This window comes from Lissotriton vulgaris, chromosome 5, assembly GCF_964263255.1.
Source record: "Lissotriton vulgaris chromosome 5, aLisVul1.2, whole genome shotgun sequence".
Classification (NCBI taxonomy): domain Eukaryota; kingdom Metazoa; phylum Chordata; class Amphibia; order Caudata; family Salamandridae; genus Lissotriton; species Lissotriton vulgaris.
In genome coordinates this window covers 1,149,207,383-1,149,233,903 of record NC_141693.1, presented here as the reverse complement: position 1 = coordinate 1,149,233,903, position 26,521 = coordinate 1,149,207,383, and the positions used below count along the sequence as shown (strand labels likewise).

The window sequence follows — 26,521 nt, the reverse complement described above, 5'->3', positions numbered from 1 at the left end:
CGTACGTTCTGCCGTCTCTTCCATTCTGAACCACGGCTTCTTGTGCACCTAGTTTCGGAAAGGTAGGGTTCAGGATGTTGTTGTTCCAGAGAAATTTGACTGTGGAAATAGTCCCAACATCAACTTCTACGTCAATAAATGCTGAATAAGTGGTCCCCGCCTTCAATGTACCCCTAAAAAAAAATATAAAAGGATGACAGTCAGACAGCGCATATCTCGCCTAGTATAGTTTGGGGTAATGCATTGTTTATTGTGAAAATACACGATACACTAAAATAAAGTAGTAGACGGTAAATTCATACAACTGCATCTTTGATCCCCACCTTGTGAAATTTATAATAAAATAACATATGGCACAACACATATGGCCAATCAATCACTCTGCAGCTGATTTAGCACAATTATAGAAGCCCACACTTTAAATTCTTGTCCGTCTCCTCAGCGCATCTATGTATAAGGTTAAAGCTATTCTGACGAATAAGGTTGTTTAAAATTGAAGCCGGTCATATCATCATTATTTTGCTTTCATATTAAGCGGGCTGCCAATGTAAAAATTCGAAATCTGTCTGTAGGATGCCCGAGGAGTGTTCCTAAATCAAAGCTCTTTGAGGCATTGTCATTGTTATGAATTACCATATAAATGATGCAATACCATACAACATATAACACTTTGCTATGGATGGTTACACAATAATTAAAGGACATCAACAATATGTAATTGTGTTAAAAAATATCTCACAGCGGTAGGAAAAACTGACCAATAGTTCCCACACTCAAAGGTACAGCACTGAAAGTCTGTTCTCACTGGGTAAATAAGAGTCGAAGAACTTGCTACAATTTAGAAGAGAATCAAACACCATCTCTTCAAAAAATGCCTTCCTCTTATCAAATGTCTGCTCATTTGCCTCACACCAGTTCATTTTTTGTTGGATTTTGTGTGAGGATTGTTCAAACCCCGGAGAGCTAGCAGGTAGTGAGGCCTTGAAATTATCACAACTTTTCCACTGGCATTGTTTATATGTATCCCTCTTACCCTCCATGTTACTGCCCTGTCTTTGTTTTTTAGTTCTGACCACTGACAGTCTTAGCTGTTTAGAAGACCTCATCATCAAACCTCTGAAGCACAGTAGGAGGTACAAAGGAGGAGGACAGTGAGGGAGGTCTTTGAGCTGACCCTTCAGATAATGGGTTTCAAGTGTTTTTTCATGGTTTGCCATTGCATGAATGGGTTGTCCATCATGACCATGGTATTTGTGGATGGGACATTGACTCAATTGTGCCCCCATTAGATTTCGGAAATGGGGCTGAAGGGGTATTTTTTTTTATTAGAACCTGTGTGTGCTCTTTGATGTGTTAACTTTCATGATACAGCAAAATGTAAATTACTTTTTTTGTTTAGGACCTGATTGTTGCCATGATGCCTTAGAGGGTTGAACGCTGTGATGTTCACTAATCATCTTGCATGTTCATTTATTTTACTTTCCTGTCATGATAACATGTTGGAATAACAGTTTTTTTAATCACAAACCTGCATTCACAACTCGCCTAGCAATAAAGCAAGCACTTCCAGTAGTATCTCAGGAACTGAAGTTTGCTTCTTTGATATTAATTGCCGATCCCTCTCCAAGCATCAACAGCACATATTAAATTTTCAGTGGGACAATGATCCGGATGCCTTGTATCTAACTGAAACATGGCTCCATGAGGCATCTCTATCAGATGTAATAGCCGCACTCCCATCTAATCATGCTATCGTTCGAAGGGATCGGCAGAGCAGGGCAGGAGGCAGAATCACCATTCTTTTTAAGAACAAATACCAATGCCAAGTACAGGAGCTACCCATTCCAGTAAGTCAATCTTCCTATTTTTCATTAAGTTTCACCCACAAACGCACAGCATCAGGGGCTTTGATCTACCAGCCTCCGGGATATGTGGAGCTGCCAACTTTAGATTTGGGGAGGGGAGAGGATGTGGTGCAACGACCAGAGAAGCCCACTTTGGACCTCGGGATCCAGATTTGTGTCTTGCATCGGCTCAACATCCTGTGATTCTGGGCAAATTACTTGATCTCGCCGTACCTATGGAAAGCACCTGGATACCCTCCCAGGTAATTAGCTGCATTATACAAATTAGAGTATTTATTTTTTTATTTCCCAACCTACTTGCCTCCTACATTCTGAAATGTGCCAATTTTACACTCTAAGGTGATCTTAACATCCACCTTGAAGCTCCCAGGTGTAATCTAGCTACAACATTCATAGAGGACTTGAGTCTGCTGAATTTAGGTCTTATCAACTCAGCAAAAGAGGCAGGCTACCTCCTTGAGCCCATCTTTTTCAATGCCATTGATCTCACTACAGACCCACCCTCGCCATTACACTGGTTGGACCATTTGCCAGTGCCGTTCTCCTTCAGGAATCTGGCTACCCATTCTGCAAGACCGGCCACTGCCCTGGGCAAATCCTTCCCCCGCTCTGAATGCACAACTGCTCCGCACTTGCCAGATATGAATCAGACAGTGGACCTAGCTCTACCCCTGGTCAATCATTGGATCACAAACTCTCTAGAGACAATACTGCCAGTAACACCAGGGTCTTCACTGAGAATCCATCCCTCTGCCCCATGATTCAGTGAAGCACTTCGTTTAGAGAAAAAAGATGCAAGGGCTTAGAAAGAGATTGGAGAAGGTCCTACAATGAGTACCAAAAAGCAGGGTATAAATCAGCACTTAAGCACAACCATGGGTGCTGTGTGGGCAGCATTCTATTCAGAAAAAAATCGCTAAAGGCCAAAATCAGCCCAAAGGCACTTTTAAACATGGTCAAGTAAAACAACTCCAGCACCTTCACTGTCTCAAAATCAATGTGAAGAACTGGTACACTTCTTCCTTAAAAAGGTGGCTAATATTCCGCTTCACTTCACAATGCTTCATACTGCTGATTGGCAGGCTGCTAACATCACCCCCAGTGTTAGCACTTGGGATCACGTCCCAAAAAGGGAAGAACATTTATCATATATGCCTTTTGCCACTCCTAAAATGGAGTCGCTGCCCCTATTGGACACCCCTCAGTTTCTGACTCTACTTTGATCAATTAAATCAGGTTCACCGCTCGATCTTCTCCCTCAATATAAACTCAATCTACTGGACCCAGAACTACTCCAAATAATAGTTGGACTCATTGCTAAAGGGATGCATCCCACTGGCCTGGAAACATGTCATGGTCTTACTACCTCTAAAAAAGCCCAAACTTGACACCACCAACTGGTCTAATTTTAGACCGCCCTCAATGCTGCCCATCCACTCCAAGAGTTTGGAGACGGATGTGAACTCGCAGCTCACCACCTCTGTGGAAGCTCAAAACTTTCTCCACCAATCACAGTCAGACTCTAGGGCAGAACATAGCACTAAATGCATCCTCCTAGGAGTCACAGAACAATTAATACAACTCCTGAATGAGGGAGGCACAGCCACACCGATCTTATTAGAAGTCAGCGCTGCGTTTGAAACTGTCTCCCATTCCATCCTCCTGACACTGGGTCTCCAGGGTACAGCTATTCAAGTGCAAGTAGCCCAGAATGTAGTGACCAGGCTACTCTATTCCAAAGTGTGCCTCGGTATTGAATCTTCTCTGTGAGCTCCACTGTCTGGCCATGGATAAGCAAATACAGTTTAAAGTCGTGTGCTACATGCACAAGGCTAGATCTGGCATGGGCCCAAAATACATTCACGATCTGGTGGTGCCCTACTAGCCTGTGTGCACACTTCGATCACTCGACCAGTCTCTCTGCAGAGTGCCTAGAATCTGCTTGGTGTGCATGGGAGGTTAGTCCTTCGTGTATCTAGGCCTGAAGCTATGGAATGACCTTCGGTAATATTTACGAAGCTGTACCTCCCTCACTGTGTTCCACAAGAACTTGAAGACCTGGTTGTTCTAGCATGTTTGCTTGATTCACCTAACCTTGGTTCAGTGCCTTGAAATCCTTCGGGGTAGCAGAGTGCTCAACAAGACGCAATAGTAATAATAATCATAATAACTACAGACATGCATGTACATAGACTTTCTTAAAGCTGCGACAAAAACACTGTCCCCCTTGTCAAAAGTTGGTACTATGCCATATTCTGTGACATGTGCCTGTTAAATTCACCAATTACAGTGCAAACCTCGCCTTCTGATTCCATATGGACAACTGTAAGAACATTCCACAGGGTTGCTTAAATAACTCTCATACAAAGAGCAGAGAGCAAGCGGCTAACCCTGTTGCAAATTTCCTAGTCCCTCTCTTGTGGCACATGCCAATTAACCTTTGCAGAATATGTGTTTTTTTATGAAGTGGTATACCTATGCTGGCATACACCCAGTGGAATCCAGGCAGAGACCACCAATAATCTCCTGGAAACAGGTAATTTCGGGCCTTCCTGCTCAAAATGCATGTGCAATGCTTGTCACCCATGTGCACACCAAGAAAAACACACATTCAGGCTGCTTCACTTAGTTGACATGCTACCCTTGAACGCAATAGGGGTCCCAAATCCCATAAGGATCACATTTTCTAGCTCTCTGTAATTCTTCACAAGCCAAACAAAATCACCTCGTTCTAGCAACCTTGGGGCACAGACAACTGTCCAGAACATTGCGATGCTTATAATGGAAAGGAACCCTAACTAGAGAAACCCCATTGTGGGATTGCAAGATCCTCTTGGATGTGGGAAATCTATGGGGATTTGGGAAATGAGACTTAATTGAGATCACAAAGTTAGGGCATGTGTGCAGGGTGGGCGGCACAAAAATCCGAAGAAAAATCCAAGGGGAGTTTGGTCTGGCAAGCTCAGAGGCTTTTATGTACTTGCAATTATTTCATCCCATGGTGACTCATGTCGCAAGAGGTGCTCCCCTTGCGAATTCATCGCCCATGGATGATAGACTGCTGACAGAGGAGATCCCACAGAAAACAATATCTCTCTTATACTGGAAAAATATACACAATACCCCAGTGTTGGACATGGCCCTTTTGGCAGGGTCATCCCAGAAGATTTGCTTTCCTCCTGTATTTTTTCTGACCTGTTGGTGGTGGTTTTCTGACTCTGGGCACATTACCACTGCTGATCAGTGCTAAAGTGCATAAGCTTTCTTTGTAAATTGATGTTATGGATTACTGATTCCATCCTTGGCATATTGGATTTACTTATTAGACCCTATTACAGTGCACTGTGTGTGCCCAGGACCTGTAAATCAAATGCTACTAGTGGGCCGCAGCACTGATTGTGCCACCAACAGAAGCAGCCTGTAAAATGTGACTCTGGCCTGCCATTGCAGAGCCTGTGTGCAGTCTCGGACTGCCATGTCAACTTGGCAAGTGCACACACTAGCCATTCCCTAAACCTTCCTTTTTCTGCATACTAGTCACCCTTAGGGTAGGCCCAAGGTACCCCTGTGGGCAGAGTACATTGTATGTGAAAGGTAGGACATGCCATGATGTGTGTGGCATGTCCTGATAGTAAAATACTGCCAATTTCGTTTTTCCCTATTGCAAGGCTACCTGTTCCCACAGAACAGAATGGGGAGTTTATTTATAACAACTTATAAACATAACTGACACTGCAACAAGGTAGAAAAACAAAGTTTAGTATGCCTGAACTCAGAATGTTAAAGTGCATCTTTTAGAGCAGGTGATTTTTACATTCTGTGTTTGAAAATACTACTTTTAAAAAATAGTTTTTTCTTGCCTAACCATCCAGTGTGCCTCTGCTAGGTTTGTGTATTGCATGACTGGATTTTGCATGACAGTGGCTGGGGAGGGACAGTGGCTCCAGAAGTCTGATGAGTCAGGGCTGGGCTGAATAGATTTCCTTTCACCTGAATGGGCTAGTCTGCCTTAAACGATGCTGTCTCTACCTCCTGCCAGGAAGCTGCACCACTGAAGACAACTGGATTTGGCTGGGTACAGGCACTCTCTGCCTTTAGAGAACAAAGGGTTTTTGTGTACAAAAAGAGGGGCCCAGACCCCAGACTTTTAGATCATTTCTGGGAAATCAAGAGGAACCTTTGCCAAGGATAAGAGCCGGATACGCTGAGGAATACTGCTCCTGTGCTGTTTGCTGTCTGGGGTTGGCCTGCTGTGGCTGCTTGCTTCCAATTAAAGGAGGAAAAGGACTTTGATGTTTGCTTTGTCACCTGCTTGAAGAAAAGATCTCCAATGGATTGAAACTGAGCTTGCCTCCTGTTCTGAAGTCTCAGGGACACAAACACTTCACCACCAGCTCCCCTGAATTTCCTTGCTGGGAATTCCAACCTGCATAGAGGTGCCTGCTGCTGTTTAGGACCTCTAGAGACTGTTTGTCGCTGGGTGCTGGAAAAACGATGCAACATCAAAGAAACGTGTCGCATCCGCACCTGTTTTGCGACGCATCGCTGAAGAAGCTGTTACAGTGCCTGCCACGGCTTGAGAAACTGGTGCACGACGCATCACGTGCAATGATCTCCGAAGACCGAGATCCCCGCATTGATCCCGACGCAAGCCTGCTGTGGGGCTGCACAAAACCACGCATCGTACCGATTGACGCATCGCATGAAGGAACCAATACTGTCACATCGTTGGGGGCTGCAGTAAAAACAAATGCATCAACTGCCCACGAAGTAAGAAAACAACACATCACCTGCTCCCCGGTAAGGAACCGACCCAACAACTCCCCTGCGCTGTAGTAAGGAACCAAGGAATCAACACATCACCTTCTCAGCGGCCATTTTGTTTGTTTTGCGTGATGCATCCAAGGTACTTTGTGAGAAAAGTGTTGCATTTACAACTTGCATTGAGCTGAACTATTTCTACCATTTGTAAGTCTTATTTTTAATACTGTATTGTGGATTTTTGTTGGTTTGGTCTTGTTTTGTTTCAGATAAACATTACTTATTTTTCTAAAATAGTGTGGTATCCATTTGTAGTGTTTTCACTGCATTACTGTATGTGTTCATAAATGCTTTACATACTGCCTCTGAAATAACCCTGTCTGCTCATCCCAAGCTAGCAAGGTGGTGAGCAGGGGTTATTTTAGGAGTGTATCCCCCTTACCCTGACTAGAAGCAAGGATCTCTATTTGGACAAAGGTACCTACCTCTGCCAACTAGAGACCCCCATTTCTAACACCCATGCCCCCTGGTTGACCGTAAGGAGGAATGGGAGGAAGAACTGGGTCCTTTCAAAGAGGGGGAGAGGGAGGAAGTGATTGCCAGACCAAACAACGTGGTGGCCATAAGAGCAGGCTTCAGATTGGTGCAGTTAAAGATTTTGCAGAGGTTGTGCGTAACAAGATCGCTTCTGGCCAGGATCATCTGCACTCAGAACGATTGCTGCCTAGGGAACTGTGGCCAGAGGGAAACTCTCCTACATACGAGGTGGGACTATCCAGTCATGAAGCAATTTTGGCTAGCAATAGAATGTTGCCTTATAGCTATAGCAGGCTTCCACCCCCACCCCCATGCTCAGTAAAATGGCCAGATGCCGAGGTAGCCATGTGGCACTATGCAAAAATCTTTTGTAGAGTGAGTTTCATGGCTGACAGGAGAAACAGGATCAAGTGATGGGGCTTCACCCACCCACAGACTTAGAAGAATGGGAAATGGTCATGGACTGGTGTTCTATGATCGAAAAGCACATTTATACCAGTAGAGAATGCCTGAAAAAATAGGAATGGATCTGGCAACCCTGAAACGATACTGGCCTTACATCTATGAGATATGATTTTATGGGGGCCGTGGCCACTACACTGAGGCAATTGCTTAATGCTGTATATATGTTGGGACAACGATGCTACTGGCTTGCTGTAATTCAAAGAGAAGTGGTGTGTGTTTTGTTTTTGTGTTGTAACTCTTTAATAATTAGATTAAAAGAAAAAAAGAGTATTTGGACCTCCATCCATTCTGACGTAGGTCAGAATGTCACATGCCTAAACATGATATCAGAGACTAAAGCAGGAGAATAAATGGATCAATGCCACAACTTATGTATTAAAGTGAAAATGCAGGGAGTGTGGATCCCTGAGGCACCCCATACAGAAAATGCACAGGGGTACATTTGAAACTTTCCAGTGCCACAGCCTAAGCCTTGCCTGCAAGAATGGAATGAATCTACATGAACACTGTCTGAAGATGCTGGTGACCTCTGACACCCATGAACGAAAGATGATGTAATTCACATCATGGAAGGTAACTGAAAACAAGAGTACAAGTCACAATTGTCAGGGGCCCAAAAACATGCCCGCTGAGCCACACATCATTCAGTGAATTGGGTTTTAGCACTAACACAGGTACATCTGAAAATTAGGTATCCTAAAGGCTGCACTGTCTGAAAGGAATGGAAGACCAAAGGGTGAAACAGGTGATACCAAACTATGATATTTCTTTGCAAGCATGTCACGTAGAAATTGAAACACTGTTAATTAAGGAGTACATAACTGAAGCTATTACATTTAAAATGTAGGCAGTGTGATGTGTCTAGGAGTTGATGTGCATTAAGGTAGTGGGCAAGATGCTTGTTGATGGTTTTCTACTTTAGCTTAGCTGGGTAGTTAGTAAGGAGATTGTGTGGTGGTTTGCAAGGTGGGTGGGGTCTGACGTAGGTTTCTTTAGAAATGTGTTGACTGCTGCGTGTTTACAGCCTCTAGAAATGTCCTAGTAGTGTTGGAGGTGTTCAAGATGTGGTGAGTACTTCACTGATTGGGAATGTGACCATGTTGTAGATGTGATAGGGCAGGGATGCGTCAGTGCCTCCGAGTGGATGGTTCCCATAACGTTGACCGTCTCTTCTGTGGTGATTGTTTTCCATGTAGTCAGGGTGTTACAGACAATGTTTGTGAATAGGCTGGAGGTGAGGCTGCAGGGGCCTGGTTGCGGGTAGAAATTGTTGAAGATGTCTTTGATTTTGGGAGGGGGCGATACTGTCTGTGGTAAAGTCTTTGATGATGCCTAAGATCTCTTTGCAGCTCTTGGAGCTGGTATCTTTCAGCTTTGCTAGTGTCCTCTTCTTAGTTTCTCTGATCTGCTGGTGGTAGTGCTTGGGTGCTTCGTTATAAGTGCCCTTGTTTGTTTCTTTGAGATTCATTCTTCACCTTCTTTCCAGTTGTTTGCAGTATTATTTGGTTGAAAGTACTGGTTATTTGGTACCAATTTGTCTGCTTCTGGGTTACTTTTGGTTGTTGTGTTTCTGGGGTTCCAGGGAATTGGCGCCTTCTGTGATCCTCTGATCTATTTGTTTGAGGTCACGTTTAAAAGTAGGTCTTCAGTGGGGTTGGGCTGGTTCATGCACAGGGTGTGGGTCCAAGAGAGAAGCATGGTTGCAGGGATTTTTATGCTGTTAAAAGTGGTAAAGACAGGGTCGAAGGTGTGTCCAGTGGAGTGAGTAAGTCCGGGGATTTTGTCGAGTGCAACAGATTTGGGTTAGTTCTATTTTCCATGTCAATGCTGACGTCCCTTTGCAGGATTTAGGTTTAGTAGTCGATGGACAGAGGGGTGATGAAATATGCGATGGCATCAGTGAATGGGTTTGTAATCAAGAAGATCAGCAGATGAGGGTTCAGTTCAAGGTGTAAATTGCTGAGTTTTGCAGTTTGAAGTGTAGGTGCTCCATGGAGGGGTTCTCCTTGTCTGTGGTAGTAGTGCAGTTGATGATTTCCAGGAATATTATTGTGACACCTCCTCCTGGTTTGTGCTGCTGGTCCTCTCTTGTGATCTTGTATCCTGATGGGAGGGCCTTGGCGATGTCAGGTGCCATGTTTCTGTGAGGAAAGGGAGGTCTGGGACATTGTTGTTCAGGATTTTCTAGATCTGTGTGGCAAGTTTGCTGAGGGAACTGGTGTTGTGAAGCCTACATGATAATTTTATGTCCGAGTGAGTGTTTGCTAGTGGGAGTGGGAGGTGTGTTGGGTCTAGGTTGGGTGAAATATGGTGATGTAGGCAAAGGGTGTGATGTTGCATGTGAAGTGACAGTTGGTGCAGGAGAAGGCTCATTCTGGGCTGTGCGGTGGGGTGTTGCAGCAGGGTGGGAATGGTTCACTGACATAATACAACATAATACAACAAGTCAAAACTGACATCCAAACTCTACATGACCTGATTCTACACCAACCCAAAGACAAACGTTTTGAACAAGATTCCAACATAAACTTCCACAGTGACCACCTCATACTCATCCAACAGTTACACAAATGCTCGCCGAACCTTCAGCCCCTCATATGGAAAACAGTACCCTACCCCAATGCCTCAACCAGTTCAACTCGAAGGAACAATCATTTATCGACTAAAGACATACTCTCCCTACTCTGCTCCTATGATCGCCCACTTCCCACCCTCAACACAGCGCACTCCGATAACCTGCCTTTACCTTCCCTAATCCAAACCATCCCCTCTAATAATCACAGAGTTACAAAACATAATTCAAGAAGCATAGTTGACAACAACCTCACGCAAGTCCCCCTCACACAAGAACCCAGTACAACCTCCAATGGAGCTCGTTTTAAATGTATACTTCCAAATTGCAGATCGGCCTCAAGACATGCAACCAATATAGCTGACCTCATACTCACCCATGAACCTGATCTACTAATATTGACTGAAACCTGGTTAAATGAGTCTTCTACGCTTATTCTCGATATATTAGTACCCCCAACCATGTTATCACCAGACTTGATAGAACTGATAGGCCAGTGTGTGGTATTGCTTGCATACATCGTTGCAACTTCTCAGTGAACTGCTCCCTCTCATCTGCACTATCCTCTTGTGAATACCTCTGTCTAGACATCATGAGAAACAACAAACCAGTGTGCTTGCTGCACACCTTTTACCACCCACCAGGAGATAATCTCACCTTCATAGAGCAACTCATTGATATTGTATCTACAAATGCTGGACAACAAAATACTCAAATATTCCTTGAAGACTTTAATCTCCACTGGAATGACATTAATGACTGAGATGACCAGACATGTAAACAGTATATAAAAGATTATCAAAAACATCCCAAACTTGCATGGATACCACAATGAGATCATTTTAAAATAAATCCCAAACCCTAAACAGTGGGCCAGTTTTTATCAAAAAGATTCCTCAATATATCATTGGGCACATTGGTGTTTACTGCAGCATGTAGAGGGATTCAATAATATCAAAACAGTTATAAACACAGATCATTATCAAGCTTCATTTACAGTTGTTATTACAGAAAGGTATGTAGCTACCTATCTACATTTAGACCCATGTCCACTGCCCTAAGTCTTATAAGCCTTCTACTCTACTCTCCAGTTGTCTAGGGTGTAGAGTTCTATCCCCACCCCTGTTGGAATTTTTAAGTGTATCGATCCCATGAAAGGCGATTTTCATCTGGACATCGCGTCTCCCTTATAATGTCCAACACCGCCGCACTCAAAGCAATGGACAACCCTTGGCTGCTGACTCTGGCCAGGATTAGGGTTCTTTTGCGGGCTAGCCTTAGAGTTGGAGAAGAAAATTTCCCCCTTAAAGTTATTTTGGGGGCCTTTGGAGAACTCCTTTTTCATATTATCTCCCCCTCTTTATTCTGGGGAGCGCCCTGTCCGGACTTCTGAGAATCTCCTCCCGTCCCCTTTGTGGACACTCGGGTACTTACCCAAATGTCCGCCTCCTCAGCAAGCTTACGGGGGCAAGTAAGTTTGCTGTCTACCAGGTGCTGCCTCAGCTCGGGAAGACATTTCTCGAGTAGATGTTCCTTGAGTATTAGATTGTACAACCCTTGATAGTCTTCCACCTCACTACCTTGGACCCACCCATCCAGGGCTTTCTTGGCATAATCCAGGAAGTCAACCCAATTCTGTGAGATCAGTTTATGGCCACCCCTAAACCTCTGCCGGTATTTCTCTGGGGTCAACCCAAACTTCCTGATGAGCGCCACCTTCATGGCGGGGTAGTCTACCTGATCCTCCCGGTCTAGGGCCAATAGGGCATCCCTACCTCCGGAGGTGATGTTATGGGCCCTGAGGTCGAGCTCTCGTAACTTGAGCTTGTGTTCCATCCTCTTCCCTTCCATCTCCAGCTTGGCTAACTCCCACCTCAATTGTCTTTCCTCTCTTCTGTCAGCTAAATCGGTCTCTGACAACACTCCTGTTGATGCACTGCTGCCCTCCCGTGAGGCTACCTTGGGGCTGATTATCATCTCACCCACCCCCAGGGGACATTCCGCAGTCCTCTCAACGACAGTACCCCTGTCTGACTCCTCCTCCTCTACTGTTCCCTCCGGATGCGCTTCCACCCAGGCTCGCAGACTAATACGGAGCTCCTCTCTTTTGGCCCCTCGCCTAACGAACACTCCCCTTTCCTGACAGAACTCCTTGAGCTGTGCCACAGTATAGGTCTCCAGCTCTGACATGTCGAATTCCATCTTGTCAGTGAAAAGTGTGGACAACCACCTCGAAGTAGGTTACAAGGATAGGAACTCTGAGGGTCACCTCCACCCACCTCCAGAAGAGAATTTGGAAAAAGCAAAATATTGAATTGGAGGGCCGCTGGGAGAAAACTCCGGGTGTGTACCTGTGGCGCACACTGAATTATTATGGGGTCCAAAACAAGCACGGCTCGTAATCCCACCCGCTGAGCACCAATTTTACGTTGGACCTGCGATGGGCAAGCCCAGCACAAAGGGGGTAGCTTGGCTCAAGTGTCAAGGCAAGTGAAGGCTATCATGTTAAGCCGGCTCTGACCCACTAATATCTCCTTGTACAACCACCAAAAAGAAGGACACCACACCACTGCTGTAGAAAAATACGATTCCTTTATATAAAAATTCTCTGTTGTGAATAGGGATCAATTAGGAAAGCACATATACATTTCTTTTGGTCACACTTTGCTAGGTTTCGATTTTGGAATAAATACAATAAATAAGCTCAGGAATAAATATTATCAATAAATAGAATAAATATCAGGAATAAATATCATCAATAAATAGAATAAATATTGCTTTTGTTTAGCAGAATAAATACTGGTTCATTTAAATAAACAAACACATGTTCATTCTGGTATCGCTGCCACCAATTAAATACTTCAGGAACATTACACTTGCAATACGTTTCAGGTTGGAAAGATAACTCTTACAGTTTATGATGATTTCACTGAAAGTGAATACAGGCTTCTCTGGGCACAAAAGGACTGTTGGGACTCTTTAAGAATCACTTGGGGGATATGCACGTTATCTAAAAGGCAAGGAAACACAGTGAACACTTCATTTACACTCGGCTCCCACCGGGATGAGATCTCTGCTTGCCGGTGGGGTCTAAGCGCGCCTACGGGCTTGTCACCGCTAGCACTCAGGCGGCACCAGTTCAAAGTCTTTAGACTGACGAATGGGCTGCCGGAGAGGGCACACAATCTTTGCGCTCAGTCAAATAAATGCCGGTTCACAGTTCCTTTGCAACGCCGCTCCCCACCTGAAGAAACGGGCCCACCTCACATCGACTGCAATCGGAAAGTGATTCAGTCAGGGCACAGCACTTCTCACGCCAGCGACGGGGTTCTCAGGGGCTCCACAGACCTCCCTCCGACTTCCTCATACAGGGATGGTTCCCGCCCACAGCTACAGCTGCTGATTCACTGGGGAGGGGCAGAGACAGTAGTCCCGCCGAACGAAGGCCGGCCTTTTCCCGCCCCGGCGCACCATCTCACCTTCAGACTGCGCAGGAAGCACTCTACGCCGGTGGGGCTCGGAGACGTCCGAGCTCCTCGCTGGAGGCGCCTGTCGCAAAGGGGCACAGAAGACGATCGTGGTCGCTGCGAACTTGCTCTCTCCTCGCGACACGTGGAGTCTATCGTGATTCACCACCGGGGGGGCGGGGAGGCACACGAAATTGGCCACAGTCTCTTGGGGGTAATGAGGCACTCGCTGGGTAGGCACTGTAGGCGCGAGGTCACCGCACACGCAGCTGACTGGAACACCAGTCAGGATCAACGCCAATGACCTTTGCTACTCTACTGCCCGCGCTACCAGCCACCTCAGGGGTCAACAGAGCAGGTGTCAATCTGGTGTCAAGTCTGGAATCTCCTTCTAGATCTGGAACATCATCTAATCTGACCTAGTCTTCTTGATCATCTCAAATGGCCACCAGGGACTGGACCTTATATAGCCAGTGCCCTGAGGTGCTGGCTCGTGCCAGTGGGTTCTAGAACCTTCTCTGGCTAGGCCAATGACATGGCACTTTTGAGATGTATTTGGGACCCTAACAGCCACCATACTGTGGTTCTAGAGCAGCCATTTTGTGTACCTGAGGGAAATAAAGGAATTCCTGTCAGGAATGCGCTCCAAGTAAAAGGGCGCCAAAACCTTGAAAGGTCAAGGTTCATGGAGGCTCCAAGGGGAGTCACTCACATGAGGAAAAAGGATGGCCACCATTTTGAGGCCATTCATACAGGTTGCCAATCCCAGTCTATAATGTCACAGGTTTCGCCAGGTGCCTTGTAAATAGGTGCCAAAAACCTTGTGAGCAACTGGGCGTCAAGGAACATCTAGCCCCATGAAACAGCACACAAAAGTCCTGGTAGACAAAGAAAAGCGACAAATTTTGGGAGGTACAGGGGAACAAAAGAAATCATAGTGGTGAGGGGACTCTCAGAAGCAGACAGGTCTAACACCCACACTTATAGAAGCCAGGCGGCAGTGATGGTAACCAGGTAGTGGTTGGGGTGGGTCTTAGATAGCTGTGACAAAGAGATTGTCTAATTGTTCTCCCGCGACTATGTACGATGTTTGGCTTTTCTAAAATGCTCTTGTGTAATGTATCATCTATTTTCAAGATGTGCCAAAGTCTGATCAGTATCTTAATAAGGTCATGGGTGGCCCCACTGAAAGGAACCACAAGGGCAGGCTTCTGTTTCCTTTGTTTGTTGCAGATCTTCCCTGAATTTTGTCTGTCCTGTAGGAGATATGTACGTTTAACTTTGTCAATCCTATGTTTCGCCTTTGTTATGATCTGTCCAGAATAGCCCCTGTTAACGAAACCTTTGTCTAGGTTATTTAATTCTACTTCAAAGTCAGTGCCTACGCTACAATTGCGCCACACCCTGATCATCTCCCCATACGGGATGGCTGTGATCTGAGTTTGTGGGTGGGCACTAGACGCATGTGATACTACATTGCATGTTTTCTTCCAAAATAGTTTGGACTTAATCTTTTGTTCTGCGACATACAATGTGGTATCTAGGTAATCTGTGCTTTTATCACTTGATTGATATGTAAAGTGCACATTGAAAATGTTGTTATTTAGGCACACAATAAAATCATCCAAGGCTCTGGATGTTCCTGACCAGAACATGAGCACATCATCCTATGTACCTTGTCCATAGAATGAAGTGCTCTGTGTAAGTTGATGGACACTGGGTCCAGACATGGACCTTCTCATATATGCAATCAAAAAAGTGAATTATGAGTTACACACCTTGTTTATTGTTTGTCCTCTAAACTTTACCAATTGCACTTTGAAAGCGTGCATGCACGCTTTCAAAGTGCAATTGGTAACGTTTAGAGGACAAACAATAAACCAGGTGTGCAACTCGTAATTCACTTTATTGATTGCATTAATTGCCGCCCTACAAGCGAGTTTGCACTAAGGGTGGGCGGGCGGCTACGCTCCGTGCACGGAGTGTGCGTAGTGCCGGCTTCTACGCATTTTGCGTAGCAGGCGAAGAATCCGGCACTACGCACGCTCCGCAGACGGAGCGTAGCTGGCCGCCACCCGCCTCCCTAAATACTTTAAATTACATCTGTAAATGAATTAAAAGGCACTTACCTTGCCCGCCGCTGCCCGCCGCGTCCCCGGGGCTCGCTCTCTTCGTCGCTTCCGTCTTGGGTAATATTGTGCATGAGCGAGCGGCCGCGCATGCGCATTTCTCACGAGAAATGCGCATGCGCGGCCGCCCATGCATGCGCATTATTACCCAAGACGGAAGCGACGAAGAGAGGGTGCCGAGGAGACGCCGCGGGCAGCGGCGGGCAGCGGCGGGCAAGGTAAGTGCCTTTTAATTCTTTTACAGATGTAATTTAAAGTATTTAGGGAGGGCGGGAGGGAGGCCTGTGGTGCGTAGTGGGGCTACGCGGAGTGCGGAGGTGGGCGTAGTTTCTCGCCCACTTCACGTAGCTCCGCGAAACCCCACTACGCCCACTACGCCCACTACGCCCAGGGTTAGTTTGCACCCATCAGAAGATTTGGATAAACATGAAAAAACGAAAGGACTAATGGACTGACAATAGAGGAACGTACCAGAGTGGAAATACACAGGAGACATGGTTTCCAGCCATGTATATTTGGAAATCGGTAGGCATTCAGTTGCCATTACGAACTTTGGAAACATTGAATAACATTATCATCATTGAACTTCAGAAAGTGCGCACTGAGTATTATGGTTGGTCAGCTTGTTTTGTTTTAGCTAATTGGTACAGAATATGAGCAACGTGGGAATCATAGATTTGAAAGAGATAGATTGCAAGGAATTGTGGGCAATGTAGTGTTAAATGGTAGAAAGGATGTTGGTTTAACACTCACGATGACCGGAAGTTTTTAGTTAAATAAGCATGAGCACCTGCAGGCAATTGACGTGTCATGACAAATAGACGAACTGCTTAGAAGCAGGGGATTATGTTTTCACGGAGAGAAAGACGTGCGTCCATGCACTTTTAAAACGCAAACCAGTTGAGATGGCATGTAATAATATGCCTGATGAAATACTAGCTGGTGGAATGCGCGGTCTTGTTTCTTTTAACTTGAATGATAAACTACAGATGCCACGGTAAGCGCAACAGGGCAGCATTACATAAAAGGGTTCGAACAGCTTGTTAAGCGTGTTCGATTTAAGAAAGGTAGTGGTGTCAGTTAAGTTTGGGTGGTCTCATGTGAGAATAAAGGAAGGGGACTGTTGCTCATGTTTTTTTTAAATAACAGTAGTGTTCTCAGTATATTGAGCATAACCCATGAATATTATGATCATGTATATTTTTAAATGCACTACGAAGGTTGATGTGTAACAATGAGGTCAATGTATATTCATTCATTTACTGTAGATACCCCTGACGAAGGGATTCGTCCCGAAATGCATTGGGTTACTCAATAAAACACTTGGCTTATGGAAATCACTTTGCCTCCTATGTTTTTGAAGATCTATCACCGATTGAATTATAATGAGTAAAATTAATCGAAGATTAAAAAACAGTAGAAACAAGTAATGGATTCAAAGAAGGAGTACAAAAAGAATAATGATAACAGTATTTAATTAATTGGACTCATCGAGTCATTTGGCTGTGCTTCCGGTTTAGGAATTTAAAAAGGTTCCTGTGTATCTGCCTTCTCATATATGCCCATGTAGAGGTTTGCGAATGACGGGGATCATTTTGCGCCCATAGCTCCCCCCGACTGTCTGTACCATTTGCCATCATGGACAAAGAAATTGTTGTCCAAAACCAAAGTAATCAAGTCAATAACCATGATGTTATGCTCACATAGGGTTGCATTTCTAGTGTCCAAAAAGTACTGTACTGCTTCCAGACCCTTGTGCCTGGGAATACACATATATAATGTACTGACGTCTACTGTGACCAAAACAAAATCCTCCACTTTGTTCAATAAATCCTTTGTATCTTTGAGGTAAGATGGCAAGTTATGTACCAAAGGTTGGAGAAACAGGTCAATATACTCAGAGACAATTTCTCCATGGGGGCCCCACTTCTGGAAATAATGGGCCTACCCGGTGGAAATTCATTACCCATATGCACTTTTGGTAGTACATAGATACATGGTGCTGTTGGGGTGGGATTGAAAAGATACCCGCGTAGGTTTGTTTTGACTCACAGATCATATTCACGCCCCAATTATTATGGTGATATGACCTTCTCTCTTCCACACTTGATTTCTAGTACAAGTGGTATGTTTTAGGATGCTTTATAATCGGTGGATCTGTAATTTTCCGATTTACTGCTTAGGCATCTGTGTCTAATATCGAAAGATTTATGGTCATATAGGACTAATTTTCATAATGCTACTCCTTCTGATGTATGATATCGGTCTTCTGTTGATATGAGAGGGGTTATCTAGTTTTGCTGAACCTGAACTTCTATCGTTTACAGCGAGGCAGTGAAAATGCGCGTTTTTAACAGCTAGTGATTCAGACATGGATTGTGCATACTTTGGACCTGACCTCATGTATTATTTTTTTTTAAACACGAGCTCCAACGTTTCCAATTTGCTTGTATATTTACTAGGTGTTGAACTATTATGACGATTGGGATTTTGTTTGAAATCGAATCTTGGAATACGAATGTTTCTACCGATTTGTCTAGGTAAGATGGAGTGCACTGAATACACTTTGATAATATAGACAATTGAGGGAACAATTTGTCAGTTTGTTACATTCTTGGTGGTGGTTACTTTAGTTTCTTTTGGTGGTACATGTTCTTCAAGGTTATGTCACTTTTGAATGGTGTAATTGCTGATGATATTGAATACGCGCACCTATATTACTATACAGTTTATAATGAGGAATCATTAACACTATTTTTGGCACACTATCTTTTGTTGCATCACACTTTTTTGGCATGCGTAATGGTATATATATGACTTGTAGTTATAATATATTATCCGTTTTTTCTATTTTATTCACAGTGCTTGCTTTGTGATTTGCTTCATGGGAGTAAATGGGTAAAATGTCCAACATTTGGGCAGATAACCTTTATATAAAATGTTTTTATGTATATACAAGGAGATTGAAATATGTTCTACTGTTTTGATATAGATTCAAATTGTTTGCAGCCTTGAGAACGTCCTTTCTGACTAAACACAGGTTGGATGCCTGTTTCGGACATTATGAAAACAGTTTTTGATATACAATAAAGGATACATGGAGAAAATCAGAGATCGACTTATGGACTTCTTCTCTTACATTATGATGGCTAAAGCCTACTTCACTGGTTTGGACTTCTTTTTATGTGCCTCGGCATTTGTACAGTCTATGTATAAACCTCTAGGTGGATTTGCCTCTCCCTGGAGAGTTTGATTTGGTCTCCCATAGGCGTAGGGAGGCTTCTTGCTTGGAGAGCACTGCAACATACTGGTTTTTGGAGAATGTGACTTTCCGGCAGACGAATTTGATAGATGTGCATTCAGAGAGTGGCTTTTCTGCGGTGTGTCTTTGTGTAATAATCATGGATTTGCCACATAATCCATCATCTGCTGCATAGTGTATCGATTTTATATTAAAAAATGGTTTCTAGCTCAAATGGATCAAATGTTCAAAAAATTCGTCAACACCTGATGGCCCTTTGCAAAAGTCGACTGGTCACTTTTCACTTGCCTATTGGTGTGTTTGAGTGTCAAACTGCTACTAATGAGGTTAAACCTTTCCAAGACAGTATTAACGTTTAAAAAAGGACAAAATAATAAGCAGTGGTCAAAGTGGGCATGACGTGCCTATACTTTTTTTTATTTTAGAAAAATAGTTCCCCTACTTTTGGTGAAAAGACAACCGTCCCGCGACGTTTAGTACCAAGTGTTGAAATGCTTCAACTGAAATGAATGTCAGGGAGTCTCCTGTGCTGTGAAGGTTAGGGAGGGCAGACAGTTAAAGAAGCCTTCTTGCCAGGGTGCCTGCTCCCCTGAAAGAAACACAAATGTGCCCAGCTGGTCAATCTTAAAATGTAAAAGGTGCTTGGAAGCCAGTATTGGCTTTAATTAATGGAATCCTGATGACATACATTCATCCTTTTAGAGAGGTATTGTAATGGAGCTGCCATCTAAGCTGTAAAGTGTGTGCTTTTTTTTTTATTTCAGTAATTTTTTATTGAAAATTATATTTACATGGTGCGTAACATATACATGGGGGGGTAATTCACAAAGGAAAGAGAAGAAAACGCCCGGGGGGACGGGGGGGGGGGGGGGTTGACACAGTTCCATCATTTCGGCAATTAGTGCTTCTGACTGTGGCTGTGCAGATCTGCCAGTGTGTTCCGTTAGTTCGTGGCTCCGTATATATCGCGAGTCTTTAGTTTCCCCCTCCGTCCCCCCCTGGTTCCCTTCTTATTGTCTCTCGCACGTTTGTTGATTACCACTCCCCTGGTCTCAGTGGCTGAGAAAAGAAAAAAGAGAGAGTGGAGAAGAGAGAGTGGAGAAGCATAGGCAGACACCATAACGGCCAAACACACGCAGACGCCCCACAAGCAATGCGAAATGTGGCGCTCACTGGACAACTACCTGGCCTCACACAAACCGCCGTAGTAACGGCAACAAGCAACGCAAATAAAGTGTGTGCTTTTAAAAGACAGTTAAAAAAAGTACAGCAAGGGTATTAGTAAAATCTATATTTTGGAAGCACTCTTTGTGCATTTTGTAGCAGCTTATCCTACACTGTGTGCATTGCAAGTTTAAAAAAATGACTTGCATGTTCATAGTGCTTTCTGTCACAAACTGGGACCTTGTAGCACTAAACATACACCAGTCACTATTCTCCACTGCACCAACCAGGATTAATTCCTGTGGTTCCCTGGTCCAGAGCATTAACTAATAGAGGTTTCATAATGTACAATAGTGCACCCCCCCCCCCCACATAAACATAACCTGCATTTAAATTTCACTTAAGATGTGCGTTATTTTACAAGTACTTATCTAAAGGTGTCAGACTAAAAAAAGTTAGGAAGTTACACCTGTGACCACGCCCCCACTCTCACTCACCCCGCCCCATTGCGCACTGCATCACAGTTCCCATACTTTTTTTTAATACACTTCGATCACTGATAATAACTGATATTGTCACAAAACGTGCCACGCTACGCTGCATATGTTGTCTTTTCTCCTCACATAATATAGGCAACTCTGCAGCACAATGGAATCCACCCCTGTCGCAGTATTCCAGTGGCCCCGAAGAGCGTATGAGAGGTAAGCAAAGCAGGCAGTACAAGAGGGCCTAAAATAAATCCACATATTCACCCTTTAATAAAAATAGAGTAGATGAACCAACACTGCCATCTACTGCTGAAAATAAAAAACGAAAACAATGTTGACTTTAACGAAATTTTCAATGCAATAATATGTTTAGAAAACAAAGTAAAACACATTGGTTCTCGAAATCAATCGCTCGTTATTAATTTCCCAGACGTTAATAAGGAGTAATTAATGGATTTGTAATAATAACGTGGAACCAACACCACACGTTCTATTTACACTATGCCGCAGAGGAATTCCACGAGGTAGACAGTCCTCTCTGGTTTCTTTAATACGACAATTTATTCAATGTAATACAAACTGTTAAACAGGCAATGTGTTTTCACATTTCACAATAAACTTACTTGAAAACTTCATATTGTCGAGTGTTGCCATTGCTTCCGTAGAGTGCGACGTTGAAATAGCCGGTCACTCTCGAACTTCCAGTCAGAGTGACCGACACTTTGTATCGATAGCCTGCACGATTAAGGGTACGTTCATTAAAATGTAGCCAAAAAGAATAAATAAGTACTGCATTTGTTTTTTCCCCCTTAAAAGCACTTTAATTGTTATAGGTATCTCGCCTAAATAAATATACAGTGGGCTATACCTTATCTCTGTGGTCCAATTTTTGCAAAACTGTTACAAGGGCTTCTCGCCATAGGACCGTCACAAAAAGTGACGTTCCTTTTGGTGATAAGCCCTTCGCCTTACTTAAGAGGCGGAGTTAAGCCACTTAACATAGCTTCACACTGCCTTGTAAATAGGTGCCCTTTCACGCTTCCCTTAGCATGAAGGGAGCGGGCAATGTGTATTGCGTTGGTCGTTCTGCAGCAACACCCATTGTATTTTACGCTGCCCCCTATTTACAAGGGTGACATAAATATGGGATATTACCAAAATTAAGACCAAAGAAAACCTGGTCTTAACATGGCAAAACGAGAAGAAATAATTAATTTATCCACGTTTTTGCTGTTTCCATGAGTGTTGCATTGTGCAGCGCACATAGAAACACCGATCACCATGAATGATTGTTTAAGTGCAGGAAGGGGTCCCTTCTTGCACATAAATAATCATAAAAAAATTACGATTTGCAACTTCTATGTATGCTGCGCAATAAAGCAAACACAGAAGTTACAAATCACCATTAGTGATTGTTTATGTGCCGGAAGGGACACCTGGTGCAAGAGTGCCTGCGTTGGCGCCAGCCAGCTGAATTTAGCACCAGCACTAGGGAAAACACAGGGTGCGCCATATCATTGCAAATATGGCGCATCCTTGTGTTGTCAGAATGGCGGAGAGCAACATTAGCCATTTTAGCTTAATGCCACGCTCCGCCAATCTATTGTAAATATGCCCCTGTGTCTTTATCTTTCCTCAGTGTTGAAGTTGAAAGCTGAGAGATCTGCAATTGCTTCCTTAAAGGTCTGGTCGCTAATCCGGAAGTGGTTTTCCACAGATGACTCAGTGGTAGCAAATAGATTGCTTCTTGCATAGCCAGGTCCTGACTAATGAATATTTGCCCAGCCACTCACACTTTGACAGGACTAATTCTTCCTCCTAAATGTTAATAAGTCACCCGAAGGTAAGCCTTATTGCCCATAAGACAGGGTGAATGGTATTTAAAAGTAAGACACATGGAACATTGAATGTTCCACATGTCCTTACACTGAAAAAGCTTATTTTAAAGTACCTTAAACCGACATCAGTATGGTTCAGAGTATATTAAAGGTACACAGATCAACACTGTTGCATTCGGTCACCCCAGCATTACAGATTTATAACGTTCATGCTCTGGAGTCGGCCCTTAATGGTATTGGAATATGTGGCCATCAAACATTTCCCAGTCTGGCCAAAGTGGAAAGCATTTCATTAGATCCCTTTTTTTGATGCCACAGAGTACTCCATTGTTACCACTTTATTTGCATATGTGAATAAAATCCATTGTACGCAAAGTAAATATTAGACCACTTTTGTACTTGCTACACATTTGGCAGACACACAAATTACGCTTCTATAGAATGTCCCTTGAGGAGGTACTTGGACTACGAGGATATTTTATAATACCATGGTTAAATTTGTGTGGAAACAATGATATACCATTGGCCTTGAATCTGGATGTGCTATGGAACAATACAAGAGAAGCCATATACATTACAAAGATTGCATAAAAGAGAAGTACTGGCTACATGTCTTAGGAAATTACTTGGTTTGCACCAGATATGTTCGCCTTTCCTATATATTTCTAGATCTTAAAAGTACAATGAATTTTGAGCCATTCTTAGATACACTTATGCCAGTTTTATGTAAACAACTTTATATAAAATTGAGGTACGGCATACTTCCTCTGAATGGCTTGTGTAGCCAATGGTTAACTGATGTAAAATGTCCCACTTATAAACTTGAAATTGAGCCTATAGCACATGTATTATTTTTCTCCAAAGCCTATGCAAACTTCTGCACTAAGTTTTTTGCCCCAATATGTCGTCAGATTGGGGCAACACATCACCAAAATGCTCCACAATTTTTAAGGTCTGATACTGGAGAAACTATAGTATATAGCATGTCTAAGGGGCATATTACCAAGCAATAGCGATAATTATCGCTATTGCTTGGTTAGAGACAAAAATTTACCGCTGAGCTGCGGCGATTTTTATCGCAGATAAACCTTGGTATTACCAAGGTTTATCGCAAATGCGATAAAAATCGGCCGCAATGCATGAATATCGCTGAAAAGTTCGCGATATTCATGCATTACCGAGCTAATGCTCTTAGCCATGTTATCCACCTCCCATTGGATAATATGGCTAAGAACTGCTCAGGCAGGTGTTAGCTTTTGGAGATATTCGCGCTTAGCCCGAATATCTCCAAAAGTTGGTAATAGGAAATAGCGATGTTAGCGACTGTTTCCAGTCGCTAACATCTTGGCACGCCCACTTTGCATGTCATTAGTGATAAATATCACTGACACGCAAAGTGGGGCCCAAGATGGTCGCTATCTCCTACTAGCTGTCGCTAACTGGTGTTAGCGACAGCTAGGTAATAGGGAGATCATTTTATCTCCGCTTTCTTGGCTTTTAAAGCCAAAAAAGCGGAAATAAACCCCCTTGATAATATGCCCCTTAGAAGTTGTTCCTAAATTCAGTGCTTAATTTGTGTCAGTGTTTATCGGTGCTCTGTACCGGCATCTAATTCTTAACACCAGCAATTTTTATGACAGCTTAACACATGGTGGCGCTGTTTGTCTGTGCAGGACACAGTTCACCAATTTAACATACATTAAATAGAATAATAGTAGTGGGTCAAGGCCATTGGTAATAGCATCTGGCAGCGCTGGAAGGGTCAGTGGGTGGTGCAAGCGGCAACGGCCTCCTAAGAGCTGCCATAGACCCTTGTACTTATACCTCTACAAACTATGCACTCGCTGTATTTATGATTAAATAAATGCGTCACATTGATTGTTCATGATGATGTACATGTAACATCTGTCCTTTTGCCTTGCCTTTAGCTTGTTGCACTTCACCAGTTGCACCTAATTCAAGAGCCTGTCCCTAAAACAGATTGATTTGGAGCTGAAAATCACACATAGGTCCACAAGTTTCTTTCAATCTAATCCCCATTTCGCGGCTCATTGGCTAAATCCAGATCCGTGGTAAGGTGACTGCAAATAGAGAGCCGACGCATGAAAGGGTTCACATCGCTCCAGTAAAAATCTACCATGCAGGAGTTAGTGCCTGACCCTTGTTGCTTAATATGGCTGGAATACACAATGGCTTGTGTGATACTGGATCCACACGAACCCTGTTTATCCTTGAAACTGATTTATGCTGACCCCCTGCGGTCAGCATATTATTGCCTCAGGTATCTTCTCTTAAAATCTAAAGTGTGCTTAACCCTAAGAGGGAGACAGACAGGTTTCCGAAACCATAACCCATTGCTTTTTCTCGAAGTAATCCAATTAATTAAAATTTTATGGACAAACTTAGTAGTAAGACTCACAAGAGTACATATGAAAAGTGTCTGGTCTCCAGAGCAGCCCTGAAGAACCTCCATAGAGTTAAATGTTAAAACATGTCAGGAGTCTACACAGATCAGTGGTGCTGAACTCTCATAGGATGATATGAAGCATGGTTTCCCATGGGCGAATGGTCTTCTGTATAGTACCGCCAACCAACTACACTGCAAGACAAAGCTCCTAAAACATATATTTGAAAAAGTATCTTGAATAGTTAAGTTTAGAGATGTGAAACAACTGGGAATCTTATCCATTTTGCACTGTACTGTAGTTTTAGGGTATTATTTATTTAGGGCCTGCTGATAACTCGGGAAGAGCATTCATATTTATTTTATGTGAAGTAACCGTGTACACACCTTTTGTCTCAGGCCCAGTATCCAGTACCTTGATTAGTAGGGAAAACATTCAATACCACGTTTGGTGCGTGAAGGTGGGCCCCACAACCTCATTGATCTGCTTGAAAAACTAACCAAACTTACCAAAGCGCAAGTGCCCTTCATGACAAATTTCTAGGATTCACCCCATTTTCCTCAGATAGCTCAAGTTTAACCTCTAAATAAGGATGTAGTTCTTCGGGAATACGTTTTTTCCAGGCCAACCCTTAGCAAGCATACCAAGTACCTCACCTATGGCTGCATCGTTTGCTTGTTTGAACTTCCATTCGTTCATAGATATACCATGCAAGTCCTCATGAATGTTGGCCATGCACAGCTATTCACTCTCGCTGTCTTTAGTATCATGTACTAGAACCGGCATGCGACTCAAACAAATTAGCCACCAAAGTTTTCACCCCAGACACATACTGGACTTCATAGTTAAAATCGAACAATCGCACTGACATCCGTGCAAACCTGGGGGATGCAAAATGAAGTCCCTTAGTGGTAAGAACCTTTGTTAAAGGTTTGTGGTTGCTGCATAAAATGAACTTGTTTCCCCAAACAAATTGGCGAAAAGGGTCCAGACTCCAAATACACGCTGTTGCCTCCAGTCTAACTTTTCATCTGGGAGTGTAAGAGAACGGGAAGCAAAAGCAATGGTGCATTACACCACATGGGTATCTCTCTGGCTGAGAACCGCATTCAGTCCTTTGTCACTTGCATCAGTCGTGATAATTGTAGGGAAGTCAATAACCACACGGAAGATGGTTAGAAGCAGACAAGGTTTATTCCGTTCCTTCAGTCTTCAGGTTCAAGTCAGAATGACAGTAACGAGACACACTTTAACAGTCTGCATTCTACATGTTTTTAAAACATAACATTACGTCCCCATGATCACGCCCGTGTCACGAGCTGCCAGACATTGCTGAACGCTCGTGACACAGCTCGTGTGAGAATATGTACAATCCCTACACACCTTCCCCCTTTATAAAAAAAAACACAATTTTAAATTCCTAGTTCATCACAAAGTCATTAAATCGAATTGGCAAACGATGACAACGTGTTGTTCTGGTAATGTTAGTGCTATTTTCTTCACGTGGATGTTCCACATTGTCATTCTGTTTCCCCACATCAAAAAAAACATTGCTGTCAACATCATTT

The 26,521-nt window shown here is 43.5% G+C and overlaps 1 protein-coding gene across 4 annotated transcripts in view; it reads right to left on the bottom strand.

The window, feature by feature from the left end:
- The window catches only part of LOC147712123 (pancreatic triacylglycerol lipase-like), a 201,179-nt gene that overhangs the window by 8,033 nt on the left and 166,625 nt on the right, over positions 1-26,521 (bottom strand). For all 4 annotated transcript variants that reach the window (XM_086922907.1, XM_086922905.1, XM_086922908.1 and 1 more), the window contains 2 exons: positions 21,334-21,445; positions 6-173 (listed from right to left, as the gene is read on the bottom strand). In XM_086922907.1, the coding sequence (XP_086779033.1) occupies positions 6-173; positions 21,334-21,445 (280 nt within the window). The remainder of the gene's footprint in view (positions 1-5; positions 174-21,333; positions 21,446-26,521) is intronic.